The sequence below is a fragment of the Amaranthus tricolor genome, chromosome 4 (genome assembly GCF_026212465.1).
Source record: "Amaranthus tricolor cultivar Red isolate AtriRed21 chromosome 4, ASM2621246v1, whole genome shotgun sequence".
Lineage (NCBI taxonomy): Eukaryota > Viridiplantae > Streptophyta > Magnoliopsida > Caryophyllales > Amaranthaceae > Amaranthus > Amaranthus tricolor.
The window spans coordinates 603,964-628,671 of record NC_080050.1 but is presented as its reverse complement, the minus strand read 5'-3'; the positions used below and the strand labels follow the sequence as shown (position 1 = coordinate 628,671).

The window sequence follows — 24,708 nt, the reverse complement described above, 5'->3', positions numbered from 1 at the left end:
TTTTTCATATTTGAATATATGGATTTGTCTTATGGTGAGACGGTCTCGTATAAGATGAGTTGATTAATATTTGGTCTATAACATGTGAGTAAAAATGTAGTCAATGAAGCATTGGAGTATTTTTCATTTTGTTTTTTGATTTTGCTATTGAATTGGTGCAAATTAAATTCTATGTGCTTCTACTTTTGTTTTCCCATGAATTTGCTTGCGTTATTTAGTATACTATTTTTAACCTTTAATATTTTTAGTTGTGTAAAAGTAAATATTATAAAATGTTGAACTTATAAAACTATAATTTTAGACAAACCAAATAAGATTTCATATTATGTTTATTCTTATGTAATATTCACAACAAAGTGAAACATCATCAATCCTTCATTTCCTTTTTTACCTCTATGTGTAAAATTTCAGAAGGAATCTAATCTAGATATCGACATAGGTGAATATGTTAATATAAAAATATCAATTTTATAGATTATCGTGATGCTTTCTTAGTCGTTTTTTAATATTGCAACAAAAAACCTTTGCACAAAAAGTTAAAAAATAGTACAATCATTTAAATTGTGAAGATGATTTCAATAGAGTTAAAAATGTGTAAACGAGAATTAAAAAAATAATAGAAACATTTCCATAAAAGAAAATAGTAGCAAAATAAAAACGATAAATTAAAATATAAAGTATCGCAAAATCATAAGGACAATACAAAGGGAGTAAATAAATTAAAAAGTTTAAATGATGTCATAATTAATTATATTGGTTAATAGCATAAACTATGATGAGGGACTTATCTTGGCTTAGGAGCTTTGGTTGGGTCGTGGCATCAACGTCTTTTGACCGTTGGATGCGGCTTTTTCTAATATTTTATAAAATTTAATTTGTTAACAAAAAATGGACTAATTCAAAATAGAAAGAACATCGAATTTCTTTACATGAAATATAATATAACGAGAGAAATAAAAATACTATTCAACCTCACTTGATCTGATCCGTTGTAAAAACTTCTCCTTTATGGGTATGAGTTGCCACCATCCGTCCCTCCCCAAACTCTGACCATAATTTTCTATAGGCAGAATATAATGGATATGATGATAATGAAGTGTGACAACTGATTTCAATCATAGACTAACTAACTCCAATCAGAGGTAGTAGTAGAATACTAGACACAATTGATTCAGCCATAGAAGCTAATATTGAAAGCAACCAAATATACAAATGTTAGCGTAGATGCCCACATTATATTATAACTTGAAAAAACAAAGTAACATAAGACAACGTCAAAGTAAAAAAAGAGAGCCATTAAGACTAAAATGGACTAATACTACCAACTGTACTTGTACCAATCTACTACTACTACTCACCCTATACCTGCTTACACTTTTACTTTCAACATCAAATGTGTTTTACAATCACATAAGGTTTGGCCGCCTTTTTCCCGAAACTGTCCTCAATCTCTTCACAACGTTAGCCCATCCAACACCACTACTACCACCACTTCCATTCGCCTGTTGAGCCGACTGATTAGCCCATACTTGCTGTTGGCCTACCACTCGACTCTCCCTTGAGTTTGATATCGAGCCGGGGCTCCTTATACTACGCCCCATACTTGGAGGAGAGACTGGTCCTGTGGACCCGGACCTCGTATTTCCAACAACAGGCTTTTCTCTGTCTTTCCTCTTTTTCTTGCAAACTACAAGATCTCCTGGATGAGTCAGCAAGGGAGAGTCGTCTTGCTGCCCCACGTCTCTTTCTCGGCTGTTGCTGTTGCTTCCGAGTCTTGATTCTTTCACAGGCATATGGGAACGTGTAGTCCTCAAGTCTTCACTAACCATATTGGGTCCTCGTAATGACTGCCTTGGTGATGGGCTCATCTCACGTTCGACATCGTTCATTAGTCTTTGCTTTCTATTAATTTGTGATGAAGATGGAGATCTCAAGGAAGCAGAACCTGCACTTGATGGTGGACCCGAGAAGGATACGGTGTTTCTAGCCTCCTGGACAACATCCGGAAAAGGACCCTTCAACGTATCCAGAAACATTTCATGAAATTTCTTCGCTTCACATGTCACCTGTGCACGCAAACAAAAGGCAGTCATAATTCTGCAGAGAAATAAGGATATGGTCAGCTAAACTTCGGTGGGTCGTGTGTACGCAACCTTAATCTTCTAAAAACAAAGATGTTACTAATTATTGGTTAAGCACAAAAACACCCATATAGAATATCCAAATGAGAACAATGAGGAGCACTAGAGATGTAATAATCACAACTAAATCTGTTCAAATTATCATTATAAGACGTATAGACAGATTGATTATGGTATAATCATTTATACTTCTGAAATGAAAAATCATGGTTGATTGCAAATGAGGAAAACGTACCACATGTGAAAAACCGTAATACTGCACTGCATTTTTCAACATCAAATGCACATCGTTAACAACGTCCATCACACCACTATACTGCAGTCTGTCGATTCGATGATCTATTTTACGTAAATCTAACAATTTGCTTCCAGGTCCATTTATGCCAGAACTTTCAGTCTTTTTCCACAAATCTGATAGAAGAGGTACGACAACATGTCCTTCCTTGTCTAGTCTACTTTGAACCTTGCCAATCATGCTCTTGCACTGTAGATAGACAAAGAATTGAATTATACTACCACACATTTTGGCATTTTTCAGAATATTTTGTAGAAACAATGGGGTCCCATGAAAATCTGATTTTAGGGGAAGGTAAGACTGAAAGAGGCATAAGCCGCGTAACGGGGAGAGTCAGAAATACTAAAATTGGATGAATGTACGCACAATTTCCTTAAAAGAAGGAAATTAAACCATACCCTTTTCTGAATGAACTCGGACATCTTAGCACCGTAACTTGAGTTTCCAGAAGTGTTTGCATCTTTGTTACCATCCCAGCTGTCCTTGGAGTTCTCACCCGGTTCATCTGGTGGATTAGACAAGCTACTCAATCGACCGGGTTTAGTAGACGCATGCAGCTTTGATGTACTCCCAGTTTTCCTAGAAGGAAGGGTTCGGCGAGCTTTTGAAGACATATCCATATGATCTTGCTTCAAAGCAACAGGATCTACAGACCTTTTGGATTCCGATTCAATCTTCAGCGGTCTTCCAAATCTCTGATCCCCTAAAGATTGAGATTGAGATTGTGATGGATCTCCACGTTGAAGAGGCATCTTTTCTCCGTATCTCTCTTCTGACCTTTCAATGGTAGGCCTAGGTCGGAGTCTTATGCTACGTTTGCGTTTAATTTTAGGCTGCACCACCTGTTCATCTTCTCCTTCTTCATGTTCATGATTCCAACTCCCTGATTGCTGTATGTCCACATGTGAATCTCCAGACATGGCAATTTCCCCTTCCTCTAAGTCATCGAGCTGAACATGAATGATTGATGAATCAAATTTATTTTAGAAAAATAAAATTAAATAGCAATAGTGATGTTAAGAAGTAGAAAAGGCGAGAAAAGTACCAATTTTTTTGAACCAGAACTGGGCCTGGCATCTATAGCTGACAGAGTTGTGAACTTTTGAGAAGAAACAGAGGGCGAAACAGCTTGCACCATCCTTTGACTGCCGGATGACGATCCAGGAGATCCAGGTTCTACCATATGACCTGTCCTGGTGTTTCCGCTAGGTCGAGGATAATCGAACCCATCATTGCTGGGAGCAGCATCTTCCTCTATCAGATCTTTATTGCCTATAGCTGCTTCGTCGTCCTCTTCTTCGTACTCTCCAGCTTCAACTTCCTCTTCAGGGGCAGAATATCCATTTCTGTCCTCAGAACTAGCATCAGAGGATTCTCCATCGTCCAATTCAGTATACACAGGAACTTTCTTCCCTTTAAGTCGGCCCCTTCTCCTCTCAGAATCACCAGGATCCACTTCAACAGTGTTGCTAATTATGTCCTTTGATGGCTTCTTAGACAAAGCAGATATGGCAGCATTAACTTCCACTGTACTAGCACGAAGCCACTCGGGTACCTGATCATACCTCGTCATCTCCTCAATCCAATCAAATTCTTCGTCCATCTGATCAAAGAGCTCAACTTCTTCTTTACTCCGTGCAATCAATCGATTTACCTCCTGCAGAGAAGGAACATCATGAACGGTTTCTTGATATCTCTCTTCATCATGTAATAGTGTCTCTAGTGTCATCCGTCTCTCCTCATGTGTTGTTCTTTGATCAAAACGCCCGGCATTGATTACTTCATCAGCCATGTCAATCTTATATTGTTGAATATTATTCCTAATAAGGCTCTCAATTGAGCCCACATAACGATCTTTTCCTGCTAGATCATCCTCTAGGTCAACTGCTCCTTCACTTCTGAACTCGTCCTCCTTTAAATGACTAGATATTTTATCAACAACGGCTTCCATATAAATGACTTTTACTTCCCTGGTTTGTCCAATACGATGAGCTCTGGCAACTGCCTGTTCTTCATTTTTAGGGTTCGGATCAGGGTCATATATGATGACTGTATCAGCAGTCTGAAGATTTAGACCTCGTCCAGCAGCACGGATACTAAGCAAAAAAATGAAGCACTCGGTCTCTGGGTCATTGAAATCTACAATCGCTGATTCTCGATCTTCCAGGCTAGTAGTTCCATCAATTCGCCTATACAAGAGTCGCCTCCATTGTAAATATTCCTCCAGGATGTCTAAAAGCTTGGTCATTGTACTAAAGAGCAGCACCCGATGCCCAGTTCTTTGAAGTTTTATGAGAATTCTATCCAAGATCCATAATTTTCCACATGACTTCACAAGAAAATCCTTTGAAAAGTCATTAAAATACGGATAAGTAAGCAATGGGTGATTGCAAACTTTCCGGAGCTCCATACACCTATTATTTAAAGTTCTATAGGATCTAGCCTGGTAATAAGGATTTTTCTGAACCCTCAGCTCCTCATCATCAGGATCCACACGAAGAGTTCCAGTAGTTTTGACCCAGTCATATATAGCACTCTGGATAGCAGACATCTTACATTTTAAAACAAACGACACCTGAAATCAAGTTTAATGTCAGAAAGATAGAGCATAGAAAGTAGATAGCCAATATGAGATGTATCAAGATATATACCTTGGGTGGAAGGGAGCCTTCTACATCTTCAACGCGACGTCTAAGCATGAATGGCTCCAAAATCTGATGAAGTCTATGAATAATGATGACCTTCTTTTCAGTCTCAAGCCAATCATCTTCAGCATTATGTGATGGACCTTCCTTTTGAAATGGTTGTGAGAACCAATCATGGAAAGCTTTGCGATTGTCAAATACTTCAGGTAGAAGTAAATTTAATAGAGACCATAGTTCCTTCAAATCATTCTGCAGGATACAAAGAGCCATCATGAGAGAACCCATACAGACAAAATATCCATCAATATAATCTATTGACTATTGTCCATCCCTGCAGGGAATTATAATTAATTATCTATTTCTATAGGTGAATCACAGCCACTAGGGATGTAAGTAATTGGGTTAAAAACCGAAAACCAAACAAAATCCAACCGAATTAGTAATTTTGTTAAGATTTTTTTTAAGGAAAACTTACCTACAATAATCCAATCTTTTCTTGATTTTCCAAAAATAATATCATCTATCGATTAACCATGAATAATCCCAACTTTAATGGGTCTTTGCTTGGAATAGACCAAGGTTACCGGTTACCTCTTACAATAGGTCAAGTTGGCCAAAAAAAAAAAATTAAATGTATTTTAAAAAGTAAAAAGTAACCAAAAAAAAAAAAAACTTATGGCAAGATTGCTCTTCCAGACTTCCACCATGATCACCTTAGCTTCCACTCTCCCAAACCCCCACCATTGCCTGCCCCTCACAACCTAGTGCCCATAACCTCAACCCCCTCCCCCACCAATGTCCACCACTATTTGTAATGCTAACATAACCACAAAGCCACATCACCTTCCTCTGTTTTGCAAAGCCCATCAGCATTCTCTGCTTTTCTGTTTTGTGAAGGGGTTTCAGTGGTTAACATTGAGTTCAAGATAGGGGAAGGGGAGTGAATATAAGTGGTGGTCATCAGAATGAGGGAAGGGGAGGGGGTGTGTGATGATAGGGGTGTGGAAGACGGTGTGTGAGGATAAGGGAGGAAGGAATGAATGGCTGTGATGGAGTATTGGAGGTCTAGCATCTTCAGTGGGAAAGGGGAAGGCAGTGGAGGTGAATTATCTTTTAATTTTCTTAATTTTACTTTTGAAATTTAGTGTTTTTAAAAGTTGAGCAATAACATTTTGGTTAAGTGACACAAAAGTTGGGATAATAAATAGTTGCGATTTTTGTAGGAAAATGAGAAAAAATTTAGATTATTGTAGGTAATTTTTCCTTTTGTTTACTTAGTTCGGTTTGGATTTAAAATTTTAGTTTTTTTGGTTTATGACGTGAATTCGGTGATAAGCTAATAAAACCGAAAAACCCAAAGTTGATCGAATTGGACCAAACTATATATAAGGCAAACGGACTTTTAAGAGTAAACAACAATAGTTAAAATGTCCCGCATAAAAAAACTGAAAGCCCCTGACACTCTGTTCTCTTTCCTCAGTATTCAACCCCATTTCTACATATTTGTACTCTTGATGACAACAAGCTATTAAGGGCTCTCTTTACAATCCTCTTCATTCAAAAATGAAAGGACCTGATTATTTATTTAGTTTGTTTTTGCATTGATAGTAAAATGGTAAACCATTTTTCTAAGCGTGTTTTGCTTGAATAGTTAGTGAATACATTAAATCTTTGATTAGTGCAAGTTTCCTTTTTGGATTTTTTATTAGATATTGTTAATATTTGTTTCTAGATTTTTTAAGGGAAAATTGAAATTAATAATCTAATCTTTTGCTCAAAAGTTCATTTTTTATTAGTAGCATGTTGTATTTGCTCCAAATTATGTACTTGATGAAAAGAAAAAGATAGACCACTTCTACAATGGTCTCAACTTCAGCTAACAAAAACTCATGGGTCAATACAAGACTTTCCAGGCAATGTAAAAACATGCAGTGAAGAAAGAAATGATATGTTAGAGAGAGGAAGAGGTGAGAAAAAAGAGATCCGAGGGAGACCGAGGGAGACCGAGGAGGTCAAGGCAAGAAGCTTAAAGCTGAAGGTAACTCCAGCAGAAATCAAACCCAAAATCCCAAAAACAACACCCAAAACCACTTCAACAACATTAAAAATCCAAACCACTAAAAAGCCAGCTATGTGACAAGTGCAAGAAATGGCACTCGATGGGGTAAACTGTGAGGGTAAGGTTGTATGTCTAAATTGCGGCAAATTAGGCCATTTGGCCCAAGATTGTAGGAGCAAGAACCGGGAAAACCTCAAATGGTAGAGCATGACACTCGGGAAATCAGAGAACCAACGCAGCAACAACTCTTGGCTCCGCCTTGAATATAAAGGTGGTAATGGAGCCTCATCTTCTAGAGGACAAGGGAGCAAGCGCCGGGGAAAAGGAATACTCTTCGTCATTAACGCAACGGGGGAGCCTAGAACTTCAATGCCTAAAATGGAAGCTAGAGTCATTTACAATTTACTGTTATTGCTTTTGTTATGGTTCAAGTATTTTACTTGGGCATTGGTTAAACCTTTAAGTAACTCTTTAATTGAGTTGACAAAAGTCAATTTTCGCTTGATTAATGCTAAATTTTAGCTAGTTTTTGCCTTCATAATTTAGGATTTTTATTGTTGGAGTCTCAAGAAAAAGTAGAGTCTGATAAATCTACCACTTAATGTTATGCCTATCAATCTTGGAAAAAAAAATTGACTTAAATAAAATAAAAGAATTAAATATTTTGATAATGTTGGAGTTGGATGTTGTTGAAGTCAAATTTTAATTTGATTTTCAAATTTTTTATAAAGATATGACGAAGTCTATGTAATTGCAGTTAAAGTTGGGTTTTTTCCTCAAATTCACATCGAATTTGCACAAGTCGAGTTGGGCTAGGGTCGAATTTGGACTTAATAGTCATCCCTTCATACTATAGGTTCGTGGTTGACCCCTATCTATGGGACGCTATGGCATTGTTGTGATTCTATAAACGAACCCCAATGAAGCGTTAGATATTGCTATTAGATTGTGATAATAGAAATGAGTTGAAGTGTTAATTTTCACGTGTTATTCCCATGGTAAAGAAGTTGCCATCCTTAATGTGTTTTTCTTAAGAATTTTACATTATGCCTTATACCACCTTTAGGTGATTATGTTTGTAAATAATAATTTTTTTGAAAAAAAAGCATTAGAAATACTGTAAAAGTGAATTATAATCACTGTCAAATAGAATTCTAGTCAAATTACACTAAGTTTTCATTACCATTTCCACTATAAAAAATCAATAACCAAAAATACCATAAAAGTTGAACTACAAAATTGAGAAGTGCAAGTACACTTATGAATAGAGACCAAAGGTTTCCTCTGTTTTAAATTTGTTGCAATATTTGTTCTTCAGATCTTTAATTCTTTAATTAAGCAGATAAAAAATTAGTTTAAAAAAGAAGATATCATGAAATATGCAGAAAGAGAACTCAAATAGGATCTCACTTGACTTGATTTTCTTATACATTGGTAAGCAAAAATGAGAAAAGTCAAATACTGAGCACTTTGCAAATGTAGCAACTATAAAAACAGAAAAATTTACAAACCCCTAACAAAGCCACACAACCTGAATGCACAAGGACGGAAAGGATACAGGAACAGGTACTGATGAACATTAAAACCTCCAATAACAAAGAAAAAAAGCACCATAAATGCAAATATAAGCAAAGTATAATAATGCTGATTTTAATCACCAACATAAACTCTGTATAACACAACTTCAGCAGCACAAACAATATAGCACCAGAACCTGAGATAGTTTGAGTAGTACAACAAACCTGCAGTGGGGTCCCCGTCAACAGAAGACGCCTTTGGCAGCGATATCTATCCAAGTCACGTGCTAGAACTGATTCTCGATCTTTCATTCGTTGTGCTTCATCTATTATTATATACTTCCAATCGACTTTAGAAAGCTTTGAACGATCATACATGATAAACTCATAGGTTGTCACAAGAACATTGAATTTCATGGCTAGAACTTCCTAGGAAATCACAAAGAGAAGTTAATATAAGAAAGTGTAACGCATCAGTACATACGTAAATAACCTAAGCAAGTGGCTCTTACTTGAGTAAATAATTTAGTTCTTTGATCCTTAGTACCAACATAGTAAATGCAGGACACAGATGGCAGCCAGGTATGCAACTCACTCTGCAGGGAAAGCAAGCAGGTTTAGCAAAAATAAAAAAAGATACAGGCATTTCCATTCAATTAGGGAACTGCATTTACAGACCTTCCAATTCACCAAAACAGCATTAGGAACTATGATTAGATGGGGTCCATAATTCCCTTTAAACTCCATCAAGTAAGCAATCAATGACATCACCTGCAGATGGAAGAAAACAATTAACAAATTGCATCTCTTAGGAATAACACAGTCAAGTATAGTAAGCGACTACACGGAATTGTATAATTCACTCAAGAAAAGGAAATGATTATACTTCTACAATAAGAAAGAATTATGTTCAAAAACAGTAAGTGGCAGTGCAGCATGCACCCATGAATGAAAGGATGGCTACGGATAAAAAAGCTCATGTCCTTGAGGTGTAACGAAACAAATTATATACAAAACCAAGATACATTGAGTGTCATTAAGAGTGAAAGCTGAATACAAAAGGTTGCAAGGAAAGGACTAAAAAGAGGTAGTTAGTTCCTCTATTGAGTTCTAATTTTCCATGCATAAATGGAGTTATTTTTGCTTTCATTTCTCGACTTTTGAATACTTAACTCACAGTCTGGGTCTCGGTCTTGCTCCTGATCCAACAACAAATGCATCAATCCCAAAAGATGGGGAGGGGCCAGAAGGCTACATAATCCAAAACATAAAGCCATGATATCTCCTACAAACCTACTTTTCCATTCGCTCCTATGACCTATCTAGTGTTTATATGCTTATATGGTCCTCATCCAGCTCCTAAAAGAATAATCTCTCATTATAGAGTTTACAAATCCAGTTCAAGTAGCACCTGGTCTATGCATTTGCACTCCTAAGACAAGAAAAGGCTACACCCGGTTAGGCTTAGGACCTGATCTGCTAAACATTTGAAGGAAAAATGCATCATTAAGATTCATTCAGTCTCGATAAACAGATTCAAAGTCTAAAAGCCATTTAACCAACTGGAAAGGAAATCTTAAAAAACCCTAAACAAACTAAATGATAGAAAGGAGTTTTTGAACCAATTTCATGAAAAGCCTCTAATCAAACGATTAAAATTTATACTTTTATTCATGTACCCTTTACTTCATCTCACGCTAAATCAAAAAATAGCAATAGCCTGTAAAAGACATGATATTCATTGGACATGGTATGCAGCATGTCACCTGAACAGTTTTTCCGAGACCCATTTCGTCAGCCAAAATTCCGTTCAACTTGTTGTTGTACAGAGAAAGCATCCACTGTAAACCAACCTGTAAATAACATATTATGTCCCAAAGGTTAGAAGATCATCAAGATACACAAAAAAGAATCTTCACCAAAAATGCAACTTACTAGCTGATAATCTCGCAGAGTCCCAGCCCTCAACATGGAAGGTTGTCTCACAACCCTTTCATTTATAGCATGCGCAAGACTGTAATACCTGCTCAAATACAATAATTGGATAAATTGTAAGTTTACCCAAAAATAAATATTGAGAAAATATGACACAATTCATGGACTATTTTTTTAATAAGCAGCAAGTTACATACACCAAGACCCTACTCTTTTCACCTGAATACTGCTCAACTAAAAATATTACTGATACACACATGTTTAAACTGGATTTTACTCATTCCCTGTTGCTTTTCTTCAATGAAATAACTATAAATTACAGTTCAATCTGAGTTTCACAGATTAAGATCAATTATTTCTGATTAAAACTGATCTCTTTTGAATACAACATTTCGAATTAAGGTGAAGGGGCCTAAACAGTCAAATCAGGTCATTAAAGATGAAGGACCCACATTTGAAACCCTTGTCAATCAAATTAGAAATTAGAATCAGATTAATTGGAAAGCACAGCTAGCATTAAAATTTTAAGAGCTGGATGACATCAACAGGAACCACTTTACCCACTAAAAAATCACATGAAATTTTAACTTCTGGAAAATTAAACAATCACATACTTATTTACTGATGAATTATCCTTTGGTGCATTCATTTCAGAAAATTGATTCCTAATCATAACTTCTTCACCAGCACAAGCAGCCGCAGCTCTGACTTCTTCTTCTGAAAGACCCTATTTCCAAAAACACCATCCATTGTCCCAACGGATCAAAAAAAGATCATTGATCAAAATTTAAAGAACACACAACAAAAACTAAGGAGAACAAAATGGCCGAGCAAAACTCAACCAAAAACCTTGGTAGCTCAAGATCTTAAGCAACATATTTCAACCAGCTACAGCTAGCAGTCATACCTGCGCTCGAGCAGCTCCTGCTGCTGCAGCTGCTGCCTCTTGAACCTCTTGCTGACTTTTGGTAGCAGTTATTTTGCTCCCCAATTTGTGAAGATATTCTTCCGTTTGGGTTAAAAATGTAGATAGAACAGCGTATCTCTCTGCAGCATCACCTGAAATGCTTGTCTGCTGCTCCAGAAGCATTTCCCTATATCTTTCAACATCGTTATTCTTCAGCGCCTCCATCCTTTTATTTCTATCATCATCCTTTCTTTTTGAAAACTCTCTAAGCGTCCTCTCATGATATTTTGCAACACCTCGGTTTCGAGCAGTCCGGGCATCACGAATCGCCCAATGTGCCTCGAGAAGCTTCTTACGCCACTGAAATATAGACTTAAGCTGCTTTTCTCTCATAGCCCTCTGCGATGCTTGAACTTGCCTTGAGAGCTCTAAACGTTGTCGCTCACAAATACGGACAAACTTCCTGTATTCTCTGTCGTTCATTGCCATAATCTCCTGCTGCTCTTGATCAACTTGGTCTCTTAAACGTGCCTGAAGGTCCAGAAGTTTAAGCTTTTTTTCTTCAATTTGCAGTCGTAAAACAAGATCTGGCCTGATCCGCTTCCTCTCCAAGTTTACTGCTAACAATTCACCGATTTTCTTCAAGTTCTCTGCTCTTTTATTATTAAGTACTTCCATTCCTTCCACAGAAAGGACATCTTTGATGTCGTAAGCCAAGGGAATACTGTTATTAGAAATAACTGCAGAACCAAGAGAATCGTGTTTTCTAGTAAAACAGGGGAAATCAAACAATGGACCATGATACTTTCTACTTGATCCAACATCTTTCGGCTGGGATACTGAGCCAGTTTGCGGAGGTTTCTTAGCCTGTGTACTTTCACCAACAGATGTCGGGGATGCAATAGCCTTTCCCCTGTCCATACTTGCATCATTTCTAATAGGAATTTTTTGTATATTGCGCTCAACGTCTTGTTCAGCTTTAACAGCAACAGGAGTAGACTGTTGATCCTCCTTCCCAGAAAACACTGCAGGAGCCTCTCTAGTTACAGACGTTGCACCTGCCACATTACCAGGAACGTCAGTTGTTTTTTCATCACCTGTAGGAATCTCCTCCTTGAAGACATTTTTTGCAACAGCAGGAGGAGCCTGGGGAGTTTTCTCACTAGACTCCACATGCTTTTGACCTTCTTCAACATTCCTAGTAGAAAATTTCTCCTCTGTAGTAGAACCAGCAGGAACAACAGACTGTTGGAGCTGTGACTCCAGAGAAGGAGGTGTGATAGCTCGAAGTAGTTCCTGAGGAAGAGTGCTTTCCCCTTTCTGTAAGATAGGGCAAGAAAATGAGAAACACAAAAGAACATATTGCAACATCTTTAATAAGCAGTCATAAACATTACAGCAAAGAAAACAAATGATTATTATCCTTGTACTAGCACTGACAGGAGCCATTGATACTTCAACACACCTCCTTGCACTCTATAATTAAGCATTGGTGTTTAAGAGAGACATCATACATTTTGTGAACATACATTCCAAAAGAAAAGGGAGATTTTCAATATGCCCTTCCCCTTCCCCCCTCCCCCCCCCCCCCCCCCCCCCCCCAAAATACATAAACACCCTACAAAAACAGCAGTCAAAAAACTTAATCATAATGCAACGAAATTGAGGCATTTAAAGATGTTTATAGCATGTATATTTAGTTGTGGAAGGATATTGTGGGACAAACATAAAGCAAAAAAAACAGTAACTGTTGAAGTCCCTAGGGAATAATATACAGACAAAACCAGAGGCCCTCATACTACACAATTTTTAGTCTTGAGATTAAGATTGTGAGTAGAAATTGACAGTTCAGCAGCAAAAGATTAAGATCCCCGAGGATGACAACAAAACATAAAATGAACAACAAACAATGAGCAAAATTAAATTAAAAGGTGCTTGGATAATTTTCAAACCTTCAAACGTCTAAATGCAAGAATTTGCGCTTTGAGGACATGAAGTTGTTGTTTAGTAAACCCAGATTGGTGTTGGGAACTTTGGGATGGTGGCTGAACTGGGGGAGGAAGATGGTTTCCAGAGACTGCATCATTGGTTGCATTAGGCGGTCGAGGTGAGGACTGGTTCAACTGCCTCATATATTGCATCTGTAATGCTTCCTGACCAGTCGCTGTATTCTTAACATTCAGAGAATGTTCTGAACCTTGGTTCAAGTTCATCGAAGGCCGTGATGCCTGGACAGAAGCCATTCCGTTTCCCGCTGTCACTGGTTGCATTAAAGGGGTTGCGTTCTCTCTACCTTGTGTAGAAAACTGTGCAGGCAAATTGTTAGTACTGTTACTGATACCAGCATTGGAAGCGGAGCTAAATGGACCAGGTGGAGCTGTTTGCCTAGCTCTAGTAGGGCCTGATGACCCAGAAACATCACTGGACGAATTACCACGAGGCGAGCTTTCACTAGCAATGGGTGGAGAAGTAACCTGCTGCCTCTGCATAGGAGCAGGGGACGACAGTGAATTTCCTTCATTTGGTTTCTGATGAGCATTCATTCTAGACTGCATTAGTGGTATTAGCTGCGTCATCAAATTTGCATTCGCTGGCTGTGATAGATCAATATTGCGCTCACGCGCCCATGCTTGTAACTGGGCAGCAACCGCCATTTGGTTATTTCCCATGCTTTGAATCCCTTGCTGAGCCTGTTGATGTTGTACAGGCCTCATTATATTAGAAGAAGCAGAATTTCCCATTGTTTGTATCGGAGGCTTTGCCTCGCTCCTCTGCTCAGAAGCTCCCTGCTGCCCTTGTTCTATCTGCTTCTCAGCACGAACAAACTCAGATGATTTCTTTGATGCCACTGCCTGGACCTGGTTGGTAGACTGCATTGAAGCAAGCTCTTGCATTTTCAGATTTGCCATCCGCATATCCTGGTCCTTTACAGATGAAGGACTTCCAATTCCCAAGTTGGCTTGTCCCTGAGGTTGCATGCCTAGAACAGATTTTTGCTTTGCATTCTGTAAAGCATATTGCATATATGCTTGATGGACAGGATGTAGTGCTTGTTGCTCATGAACAAGATTTTTATTTTGACCTTCTTCACGTAAATGAGGGGACCCATGCTGCTGCACCATCTCAAGGTATTTTCTTTGCTGCTGTGCCAATTGCAACGAGCTCGGAGATGCCATGAAATTAGACCCTCCCATGACACCTTGGAAGCCTGGAGGTTGAAAGGCTAGGATGTTTTCATTTCCTTCAGGTTTTCGTAGTAGTTGATGTTGCAGTGCCTAAGAAATTAATTATAAAATATAAGAACAAATATCCTACAAATCACAAAGAAATGTTATACATTACTGCTATCCAGACACAATACCAGAATTTGGTGCTATGCAGCCAGAAGGATAGACATTTACAAAATTTAATCTTAGTGAAAATCATCAGAAGTCAAGACACGACCAATAGAATTAACATCATGGTCTTAAATCGAGAACATAAAATGAAAAATGGATAGCACGGTAAATGTGAATCAAACAAAAGCATGCAGCAATAAGATGTTGATCTAACTAGACCATACGCAGTAGAAAGCAGAAAATGAGACGCTCCAACCATATATTTTAGAAAGTCTCTATCAGTACCAATCCTGTTAGTGACACTAAAACTTGATAAACAACTAAAGAATGCCTTACAAAAATCTGCATATTCTTGCTGGAGCCAAAGCTTTTTAGTACTTGGTTCAAATTACAATCAACTATAGAAAAATGGCTCATTAAATCATGCGCACTTCTGACATTTGCAATCAAGAATCAATCGACGCAACCTCTTTGTTTTACAAGAGTAATGTTGTGTACATCCAACACCCAAACCCCTCCAAGGTATTGGTAATGGAATGGAATATACATGCAACTCATGAACTACAGCATAAGTTTCCTTCAAAAACGAAAGTATATCATAATGTTAACCTAACCCATAAAAATAAGCAAAATCATTGAATAGAAAGATTAGAAGTCCATCATAGTTCAAAGAACTTGGATAAGTCAGAAAAAAAAATTTTATTTAATCCTCACAAATCAAATGATACGCATTACAACCATTTTTAACATAGCCATTAACAAAACAATTTCTATGATAACTCACTGTGCAAACAAACAAAAACCAATAAAAAAAGCCAACAAAAAAGAAGGGGACAAGGTACAATAGCACTTGAGCATAAGACACAACTGAATCGAGATCAATGAAAATCCAAAATCCAAAAAAGCCAATAACAAGCAACCAGTAGTCCAGTACCAGACTAGCACTTTAGTAGCTCGAAATTCAAAGTAATAACTACCCAACTGCCACTACTTAATTCTTACAGTAGTAAGATACCCACACTTGACCAAATAGGAGTCGCCAGGCAAAGAAAAGACAACAGACAAAACATCTTGCCAACTATTGTCAAACTTCAATATTCACACAAACCATACTACATCAAAATCAACAAATTTTCAGGCCACTCCATGAGCTAGTAAAAATCCACTAAAGCACCATGAGTCATCCACAACAGCAAATAACCACTTCAAAATTCAAAAAAACAATTAATGGATTATACGCCATGAATCACGAAATGCTTCATTCCAATTAAAAAAGAGTGGAAATCATCAAATTCACGCTAATGCATCAATAAAAACCCAAATTAAGCACGGTTATTTGATACATTTCTAACAATAGTTTCAACAAATATTAAATCAACACCATGAATCACAATTTTGAACACTTTATCAAACCCACAAGCCAATAACACCTCAAATACCAAAACCAGGCAAAATCATCGAGAAATGTTAACATTCTTAGCAAAACAAAGAAAATCAACACCATTAATCACAAATTTAAACTCAACCCAACTGAGGATTTTCCAACATTGTCATCACAAACCATCAAATCAACACCACTAATGAGAAAAATTGAGCTCAACCCATCAAAATTAACAACCAAGATCACAAAATCCACAACCCACAAACATCTCAAAATCAATATTAAACCCCCAACCTGTCTCTGCTGCTGCTGAATTGCATCAAACTGCTGCTGCTGCTGCTGCTGCTGTGAAACCGAAACTGCTGAAGATGAAGACGATGGCGATGCAGCAGCAGACGCCGGGCTCCGTCCATGTGCACCGGCGCCGGCGTGCTGCTGAGAACCACCGCCAGATTGCATATATTAAAACCCCTAAAAAACCACCCACCCAACAAAACAATAAGAAAATCAAATTTTTACAATTACTCCCTGAATTTCATCAACAAAATGACAAAACCCTCATTTCAAATTTTTGCCCCCACTTCTAAAATAAAAATCAAGGTGTCAATTACACCCAAAAAATATACCCAATAGTACCCCACTTTTGCTCACTCACTTTTTTCTCTCTCTATACACTTACCCTTTTTTCTTTCTCACTCTTCTATCTTAATTTCCGCAGCGAAAATTAAAGATTTTCGAAGATGTGAAAATAATCAATTGGATATTTGATTTAGTGTGAGAAAGGAAATAAAATCAAGAAAATTTGGCGGCAAATTGTGGGTCCAAATTGATAGATCGGAGAAAGAAGAAGTGGGTTTTTCAGTCCGAACTCATCGGAATCTGCTAATTTATGCGCTTTTTTATGGAATTCTTTTTCTTTTTTTTGCTGGGTTTTCAACCAGTCAAGGAAACCCTAATTGATTTGTTTGTATCTGCTCTTTTTAATTGATTTTTTTCTCTCTGAGGCAGTAAATTGTTTCCTTTGCGTAATTTTGGTTATGGAAGATGTGAGATTGGTTTATTGTTACGGTAGGGTTAACTCAACTATGGTTAAGAGAGAAATTGAAAAGGAAAAAGGAGTTTCACATTACATCTCCAAGCAAAGGGTTTTTCTTTGTATTCTCGTATATTTGTATATTTATTATTCTTGTTCCATTTGGTTTTTACATGTGTTAATGTATATATTTAATCATAAATATTTTAAATTATATTTAATTAAAAATTATAAAACGTTTATCTTAAAAATTATAAAATGTTGATTTTAATAAAATTTACACTGGACACACTTGACTATGTTTTAACTTATTTATAGATTAAAATAAAATACAAATTAAGAGAGATAATAAATAGTATCAAAAAATCAAATGAGACAATAACAGTGTATAAGAGGGAGTAATTTTTGTTTTTTCTTTTTATATATTGAATTTCTTAAATTGTTCCTTATTTATTTTTTCTCTTTAACTTTTATCTTTAGTAAACATTAAAATAAAATGAACGATGAATTCAACCCTAAAAATATTGAGATAAGCATTGATTTGAAGCTTTTAGTTGAATTCGTAAATCTTTTTCAAAAATACTATGAGTCACGCAAAATGTGCAACGCGCGATTGGACCTAGGTTCAGTCGCACGTTTCGTGCGACTCTGTCTGACCGCCTAATTCTGTCTAGCACGATGGGCAGACCTGGTAACACCCCTCTCATGAGGTTCGCCTTTAAAAAGCATAGACCTAAAGATATTACTTAACGTGCAACTCTATTTAACCGCCTAATTCTGTCTAGCACGATGGACAGACCTGGTAACACCTCTCTCATAAGATTCGCCTTTAAAAAGCATAGACCTAAATCTATTACTTTACAATATTCCCCGAAGAAAGATTGCCTCTAGCCCGCTAACATGATTACCAATCATATTATTATATAATTTAGAAATAAAATAACAACACAACTAACTAATAATTAACAAAAAAAAATTTCGCAATAGATAAAAATATTCAGTAATCAATTTATCAAGGGAAGCTTGCTCGAGTAAATAGGTTGGGTGCTTGGATGAGCAACCTTTAACTCGGGCAAGCATTGTTGTCATATGTTTGTTTATGTCCATTTGCATGCCTATGACTATTAAGACTCCCAACATTTGATGCATTTAACAATTGGGACTACATTATAAGTTTATTTTTCTAATTAATTAATTTATAATTGTAAATAATTACTTTTATAAATTAAATGCACATAGATCAGATCTATAGAATTAGTTTCACAATGAGACCGCCTCATTTAAAAATTTGTTAAAAAATAAACTCCAACAGGCTCAAAAAATGCAAGATTGAAATTTACTTCATTGATTATTTCTCATCATGTAATCAACTAAACAAGGAATACTTTCAGTTATTACAATTTTACATGATACAAAACAACTAATATCCTTAGATTCAACAATAAAAGTTGAAGCAAATGCTAGAATCATTCAACTGGCACTGGTTGCATCTTCTCAGCTTCTTCTCTCAGCTCTTTGAACAGGGCAGATGACAGGTATCGCTCTCCGAAACTCGGGTGAACAGTCTATGATCAAGGAAAAAACATGTTAGAGTAAATAATATATATGTTGGGGCCTCAATTATCGGCTTAAGTTTTTGGATGAGTTGATTCTTTGACATGGTATCAAAAGCCAGCGTGACAAAAGTTCACGGGTTCGAATCTTAATCACCCCTCATTTAAAATGGAGTATTTAGCGCCAGGTATGAACAAGGCATGTGCTGCATCCATACTTCTACCCTAAAGGTTCTTGTGTCGGGGAGCACGTTAGAGCTAGTATAACATATCATGTGACCTTATCCATCAGTTTAAGTTTTTGGTTAAGGCCCCAACATATCCTGTAACCTTATACACTCTAACAAAACATTCTCATTTCAAGTAAAACCACAACCCACAAGAGTTGAAAGTAATTAGATCATATTTATTTGCATTTTCAATGTGAAAACGCATTTTCAATGTGAAAACAAAGAGTTTTTCACGGCAAATGCAGTAAATTCAATGGGACAAATGGAATAACTATAAGTGACGTATACTATTTTAAGACGCCATAGAATACTTGCACATCAACACATGATTATTTGTTTATGATTATTTTTTCTAATACTAAATATATGTCATATTTCATATGTAGATGTGATCATCTTCGAGCCACAAGCAATCATTTCATTTCATCACCAGGGTGGGATTTGGGGTTAGATGTACGCAATCCAACCCTTATAGTGAAAACAAAAAGATTGTTTTTGAATGATCCTACGTATCTACATCATATGCAATTTCATATAATAGAAATTGCACATGATATTATATATCGTTTTAATATATACCACTGTAATCCGACTATTGCTTACCACAATGAGCTTGCCCTTGTTTTCGGGTCGCCTAGCAAGTTCAAGAGCAGCAACCGTGTTAGCTCCAGATGATATCCCGACCTACAAGTTCACCAAAACAAAATTATAACTAATTACAAAAAATTTGAATTGTCAAGCTTGTTTATATATCTAGGGGCACTTATTTTCACATATTCACATTGTTTTCAATTAGAAACCAGCCCAATTTTTTACTTACCATAAGCCCTTCCTTCAATGCCAACTGCCTAGCCATCTTTACCGCATCGTCACTTTTAACCTATTATGTAATTTCAAGCAATTGGGCGTAAATGCAAGTTCAATGATAAATATTGATCAGAAGCACATAGATGCTACATTTGACTTCTTAACGAAGAGCTTTAGGATCAAATGTAGCAATCTCACGGGAAAACAGAAGTATGTTAAGAGTTTGAAAAACAGCTTAAGAGCATAAATACTACCTCAAGAACGGCTTCCATTATATCCATATCTAAAATATCCGGTTTAAACCCAACGCCATTTCCGGTTATAAGGTGAGGACCTATTTCACAAGAATCAAAATAATGAATACATAACGATAACAAAATAGTCTAGTAAACAAGAGCAATAATATAGTTGTGATTAGGTAGACTAAATAAGGTCGTAGTTTGTTTTAGCATTACCTGGTTTGCCTCCGTTTAGTATGTTGCTTTCAGCTGGCTCAACTCCGTAAATCTATAACATCGATCATAAGAAAGTCGCATTAGGCAAAAGTACCATGATGTGCACAATTAAAAGCATAACATTAGTTTGAAATACTATCTTTCATTTCTTTCTAATAGCTACACTTTAACGGAGGATAGTAAAACGTACCTTAACATTAGGATTTTGAGATTTGAGATAACGTCCAACACCAGACACGGTGCCACCACTTCCGATTCCCATGACAAAGATGTCCACTTTCCCTTGAGTATCCTCCCATATTTCAGGACCCGTTGTCTCAAAATGAACCTGTTTTAGCCAAAACACTAAACCCTTAAGGCCTTAACCCAACAGTACAGTACAGTACAAAAAATCTAAAGCAAAATATAATTTTTGTGTCCTATCTTTTGATTTCCAAATTGGTGTTTTTTAAATTGTGCTAATTTGCTAAGAAAATTTCAATGATTGTATTGGTATAATAGAAACAAGAAAGTATTCCATGTTTCCTTGTTGCTTATTTATTACAGACGAGGTGTTAAGTATCAATTCAACAAAAACCACTTATGGTTGTAGCTCCAGTACGTATATGTTATTTACTCTATCACATCTACTCAAATAACAGTCCTTTAGACTAAAGTTTAGACGCAGCACATACCCTACTCTTACTATCTTATGTGACGTTAAATATTCCACTTAAACAATGAGGGATGGATGAAATTACAGCCCATTGGCTCATGTCAAAGAACCAACTCAGCCAAAAGCTCAAGCTTAAGATTGAAAACATGTGTTTTGTACAATTATCAACACATTTGTAGGTTGAAGCTCATAATGCAACAATCTTAGAATGACCCTGATTTAGTGCAGCACTTTTGGACCTAATCATATGATAAGTTCAGATATTATGAACATGAGATGATCTCATGGTGAGATCATCTCTATTGGGCTGACACATGTACACTTAGTGTGTTAAATAGATCATTTACAATTTTAAAGTGATCAATTAAATTTTAGACTAATTATATAGGCCCGTCTCATGAAGACGGTCTCATACAAGACGAGCTGATGAACCTGGTACAGCAAATGTGCAAGAGAAAAGATGAAAGAACCTGAGTATTAGCAGGATTAGAAAACTGTTGAAGCATAAAACCATCAGGGGTTGAGTCCAGAAGCTGACAAGCCTTTTTGACAGTTCCTCCCATTCCCTTATCAGGGTCTGTCAGAATCAGTTCAGCACCAAAAGCTCTCATTGTCACCCTTCTCTCCAAGCTTGTGTAAGACGGCATCGTCAATATCATTTTGTACCCCTTCATTGCCGCCATGAACGCCATGCTTATCCCCATGTTCCCTGATGTTGGCTCAATCAACACCGTCTGATCACAAAACACAACACATCATATTAAGGCGGAGCAAAAATACACAAATAATGTTTGAAACTGGGTCTAAACCACGCTAATATTTGAGACCCTTAATTTAGGGGGTCTTAAGGGGTCAGACACCTTGCACATGTCCGAAACATCTCAGAATGACTAAAGAAATTACCTTTCCTGGTGTAATTAGCCCCTTTTTCTCTGCATCTTCTAGCATAGCCAATGCAGGCCTATAGGACACGATATGGAGTAGATTTTAGCACATAATATCACTTCTTAGTGCAAACCCATAAAAAAGAGACGAACAAAAAAGAATTACTCCCTCCGTCCTATTGGGTTTATTGCATTTGCTATATAGAGCAGTCATATAGAAAACGCAAATGTAGCAAACTCAATGGCAACATATAATCGTTAGCACATAATATCACTTTTTAGTGCAAACCCACAAAAAAAGAGATGAACAAAATAGAATTACCCCCTCCGTCCTATTGGGTTTATTGCATTTGCTATAAAGAGCCGTCATATATATAGAGAACTCAAATGTAACAAATTCAATGGGACGGAGCAGTATAGGTTTCATAAGCACCTGTCTTTCACACTAGCAGTAGGCTGCATCATCTCTTGTTTAACGGCTATGTATGCTTCACATCCATCAGAAATTTTGTTTAGAAAAACTAGGGGAGTCTTTCCAATAAGCTGCAGGAAAATCAATTCAAAAAAATTGTTCATCATGTGGCCATTCTATTACAATTTCAAGCATGGTCAATGAACATGTAAATAAGCTTCGGAATCTGAACACTCATCTCTTCATGTGTGTGGAAGCAAATCAACCGTCATTATTCTGCGTTATATATCACGCACTTTAAATAGAAGTTTTTTTTAATCAAATGACTCAGACCATATTAACTTGTCATTATCAAGCCTTAATTACAATCAATAAGTATCAATGTATCATTTTACTCCCTCTGTCCCTTTGAGTTTGCTCAATAAGACTCAAATATGTGATAGTTTTTTGAGTTATATGGTGCAAACTCAAAGAAACAGTATTTGTAGGTCCATCAACTTAAAAGATATACTTCTATCTAATTTGGTAATTAGCTTTCTATTCAATTTGTTAATTGCTTAGCTTTTTTGGCTTATTGTTTGATCAAATTACCTAATTTTTTTAAATGACTTTTAAGGCCGTCAAAAAGTCGACATTTAAGCCAAAATATAAAGTTGCTTTGGACAATCTCTTTCATTGGATTTCAGCTTGGCCTACTTTTCTCTAATAAACGGCCAAGAATAGCGAAAACAGACAATGCTACCAATAGTGCAAAATCATAGCTCTAACTCATAAGAAATTTCAAATTGACTGTAAGGTTGAGCAAGGGGCCAATTAGCCAAATTGCCCAAATATGCTAAACTTGGAAGTTGGAGTTTTATGGGAAATTCCTTCTCTAAAAAAAGAGTATCCCAAAGCAGATGGGATTCTGACCAGAATTTCCCACCTCATAAAACAAGCTGTCTTGTCTTTCTCTGAACTTAGTCTCTACAACATTTGTCTGTTATCAAAATAAAAAGATTATAATCCTAAAACCTGTCCACACAAATAATTTTAATATTACGAATTATTGGATGAGATGGTCTCATCAAAAAACACGTCTTATTTAAAGGTTATTTATTCAATCTTATATATATTATGAAAATATGATCTCTTTGTTTGAGGTCGACTCACCGAAAAATGGTTTTTGTAGTTATACTTCAAATAAGATGGGAAGCTCAACCAACAAATGCAATTGGGCTCAAATCTGGATTTAATTAACATATGAAATAACCTAACTTTAGTAAAACTAATGTATTGTCTATTAACCAATTCAACCAAAGTCGATGGTTGAAGCTCTACACTAGGGCGCCCCTCTCACATAGGAGTCCTCTGAAGCGTGAATGTTACATAACTTTTTCATAGTGTTGAAAAAATTATCCACTTCTGATCCCACGTCCAACAATTAAAGAGATTGATTATATATAAACTTGATGGGCTATTACTTCTGCTATCGATTGGGTTTTAGAATGAAATCTCATTAGGTTTGTTTGCAGTCAACTCTCTTCTCGTGTGGGTCTTGTGTACCAGCCCAAATCTATCCCATCGTACATGGCTTGGATGGATGAGATACCTAGGCTTCCAATACAAGACAATATATTCTACGAGGAGGATATAGACAGTTAACAAAAAGGTTGTTTCTGATTAATCCTTACGTAGAACACAAATTCTAAAATGAGATGGTTTTATGGTGAAATTATCTTTATTGGGTTGAGCCATAAAGTAATCAGATCAATTACAGAAATTAAGCTAATTATATGGGTTCGTCTCATAATTAGACTGTCTCATGCAAGACCAATTGTACATATAAACATATATAACTTTACGTAAATAAGAATCGGAAATGATTTGTGACTGAAACATGAATAAAAGATACAAACTCACTTGGGAAACATGAGTTTTAATAGTATGAGGAAAGGCAGAAGAAGCAGAATCAGCAACAGTTTGTGTAGAAGTGTTGGAAAAGCATCTGATTGTTCTCTTAAACATATCACAACTTGTTCTTGATCTTCTCAACATACAGCTTGTAACACTAGCCATTGTTGAACACTTTGAGAGTACCCAAATGAGATTATTTTAAGAGGGAGAAAAGGGAAAGATGCAAGAAAATTATAGTACATGATAGGCTTATATAGAGTAATTAGAAAGAGATATTCTAAGTGCTTTTCTCTAGGAAAAAGAGGGACTAGTACAGTTAGTGTGCAGTGGACTCTAGTGTGTTTGTTTTGCAAGACATGTGGAGTGTGATGGGCTTGACTCTTTGACCTTTGTCTTTGAACAAGGTATTCAAAACAGACCCAATGATCCGAAATTCACTTCACTTTGTAACTAAAATCGATTTGACCCGATTTTAAAAATGATTTACAATTACGTAAAAAACAATAAGAACGCAAAATCCGATTTCAATCGAACCCGAAATAAATCCTATGACCCGAATGACTCT

At 36.5% G+C, this 24,708-nt stretch overlaps 2 protein-coding genes across 2 annotated transcripts; both read right to left on the bottom strand.

Moving 5' to 3' along the window:
• Positions 1-1,207: 1,207 nt before the first annotated feature.
• On the bottom strand, positions 1,208-17,424 carry LOC130811334 (ATP-dependent helicase BRM). Its single transcript, XM_057677599.1, has 14 exons — positions 16,513-17,424; positions 13,452-14,774; positions 11,500-12,819; positions 11,207-11,319; positions 10,593-10,680; positions 10,424-10,510; positions 9,336-9,428; positions 9,170-9,253; positions 8,883-9,086; positions 5,088-5,330; positions 3,482-5,011; positions 2,835-3,386; positions 2,377-2,625; positions 1,208-2,066 (listed from the first exon to the last, which is right to left on the bottom strand). The coding sequence occupies exons 1-14, from the start codon at positions 16,675-16,677 to the stop codon at positions 1,407-1,409; spliced, it is 6,711 nt and encodes a 2,236-aa protein (XP_057533582.1). The 5' UTR covers positions 16,678-17,424; the 3' UTR covers positions 1,208-1,406.
• A 1,149-nt stretch (positions 17,425-18,573) lies between these two features.
• On the bottom strand, positions 18,574-24,444 carry LOC130811333 (bifunctional L-3-cyanoalanine synthase/cysteine synthase, mitochondrial). The gene is made up of 10 exons (XM_057677598.1): positions 24,150-24,444; positions 22,269-22,378; positions 21,855-21,912; positions 21,422-21,685; positions 20,487-20,624; positions 20,297-20,348; positions 20,096-20,175; positions 19,855-19,914; positions 19,638-19,718; positions 18,574-18,816 (listed from the first exon to the last, which is right to left on the bottom strand). Exons 1-10 carry the CDS (start codon positions 24,303-24,305, stop codon positions 18,718-18,720), a joined length of 1,098 nt encoding a protein of 365 aa, XP_057533581.1. The 5' UTR covers positions 24,306-24,444; the 3' UTR covers positions 18,574-18,717.
• Positions 24,445-24,708: the final 264 nt, after the last annotated feature.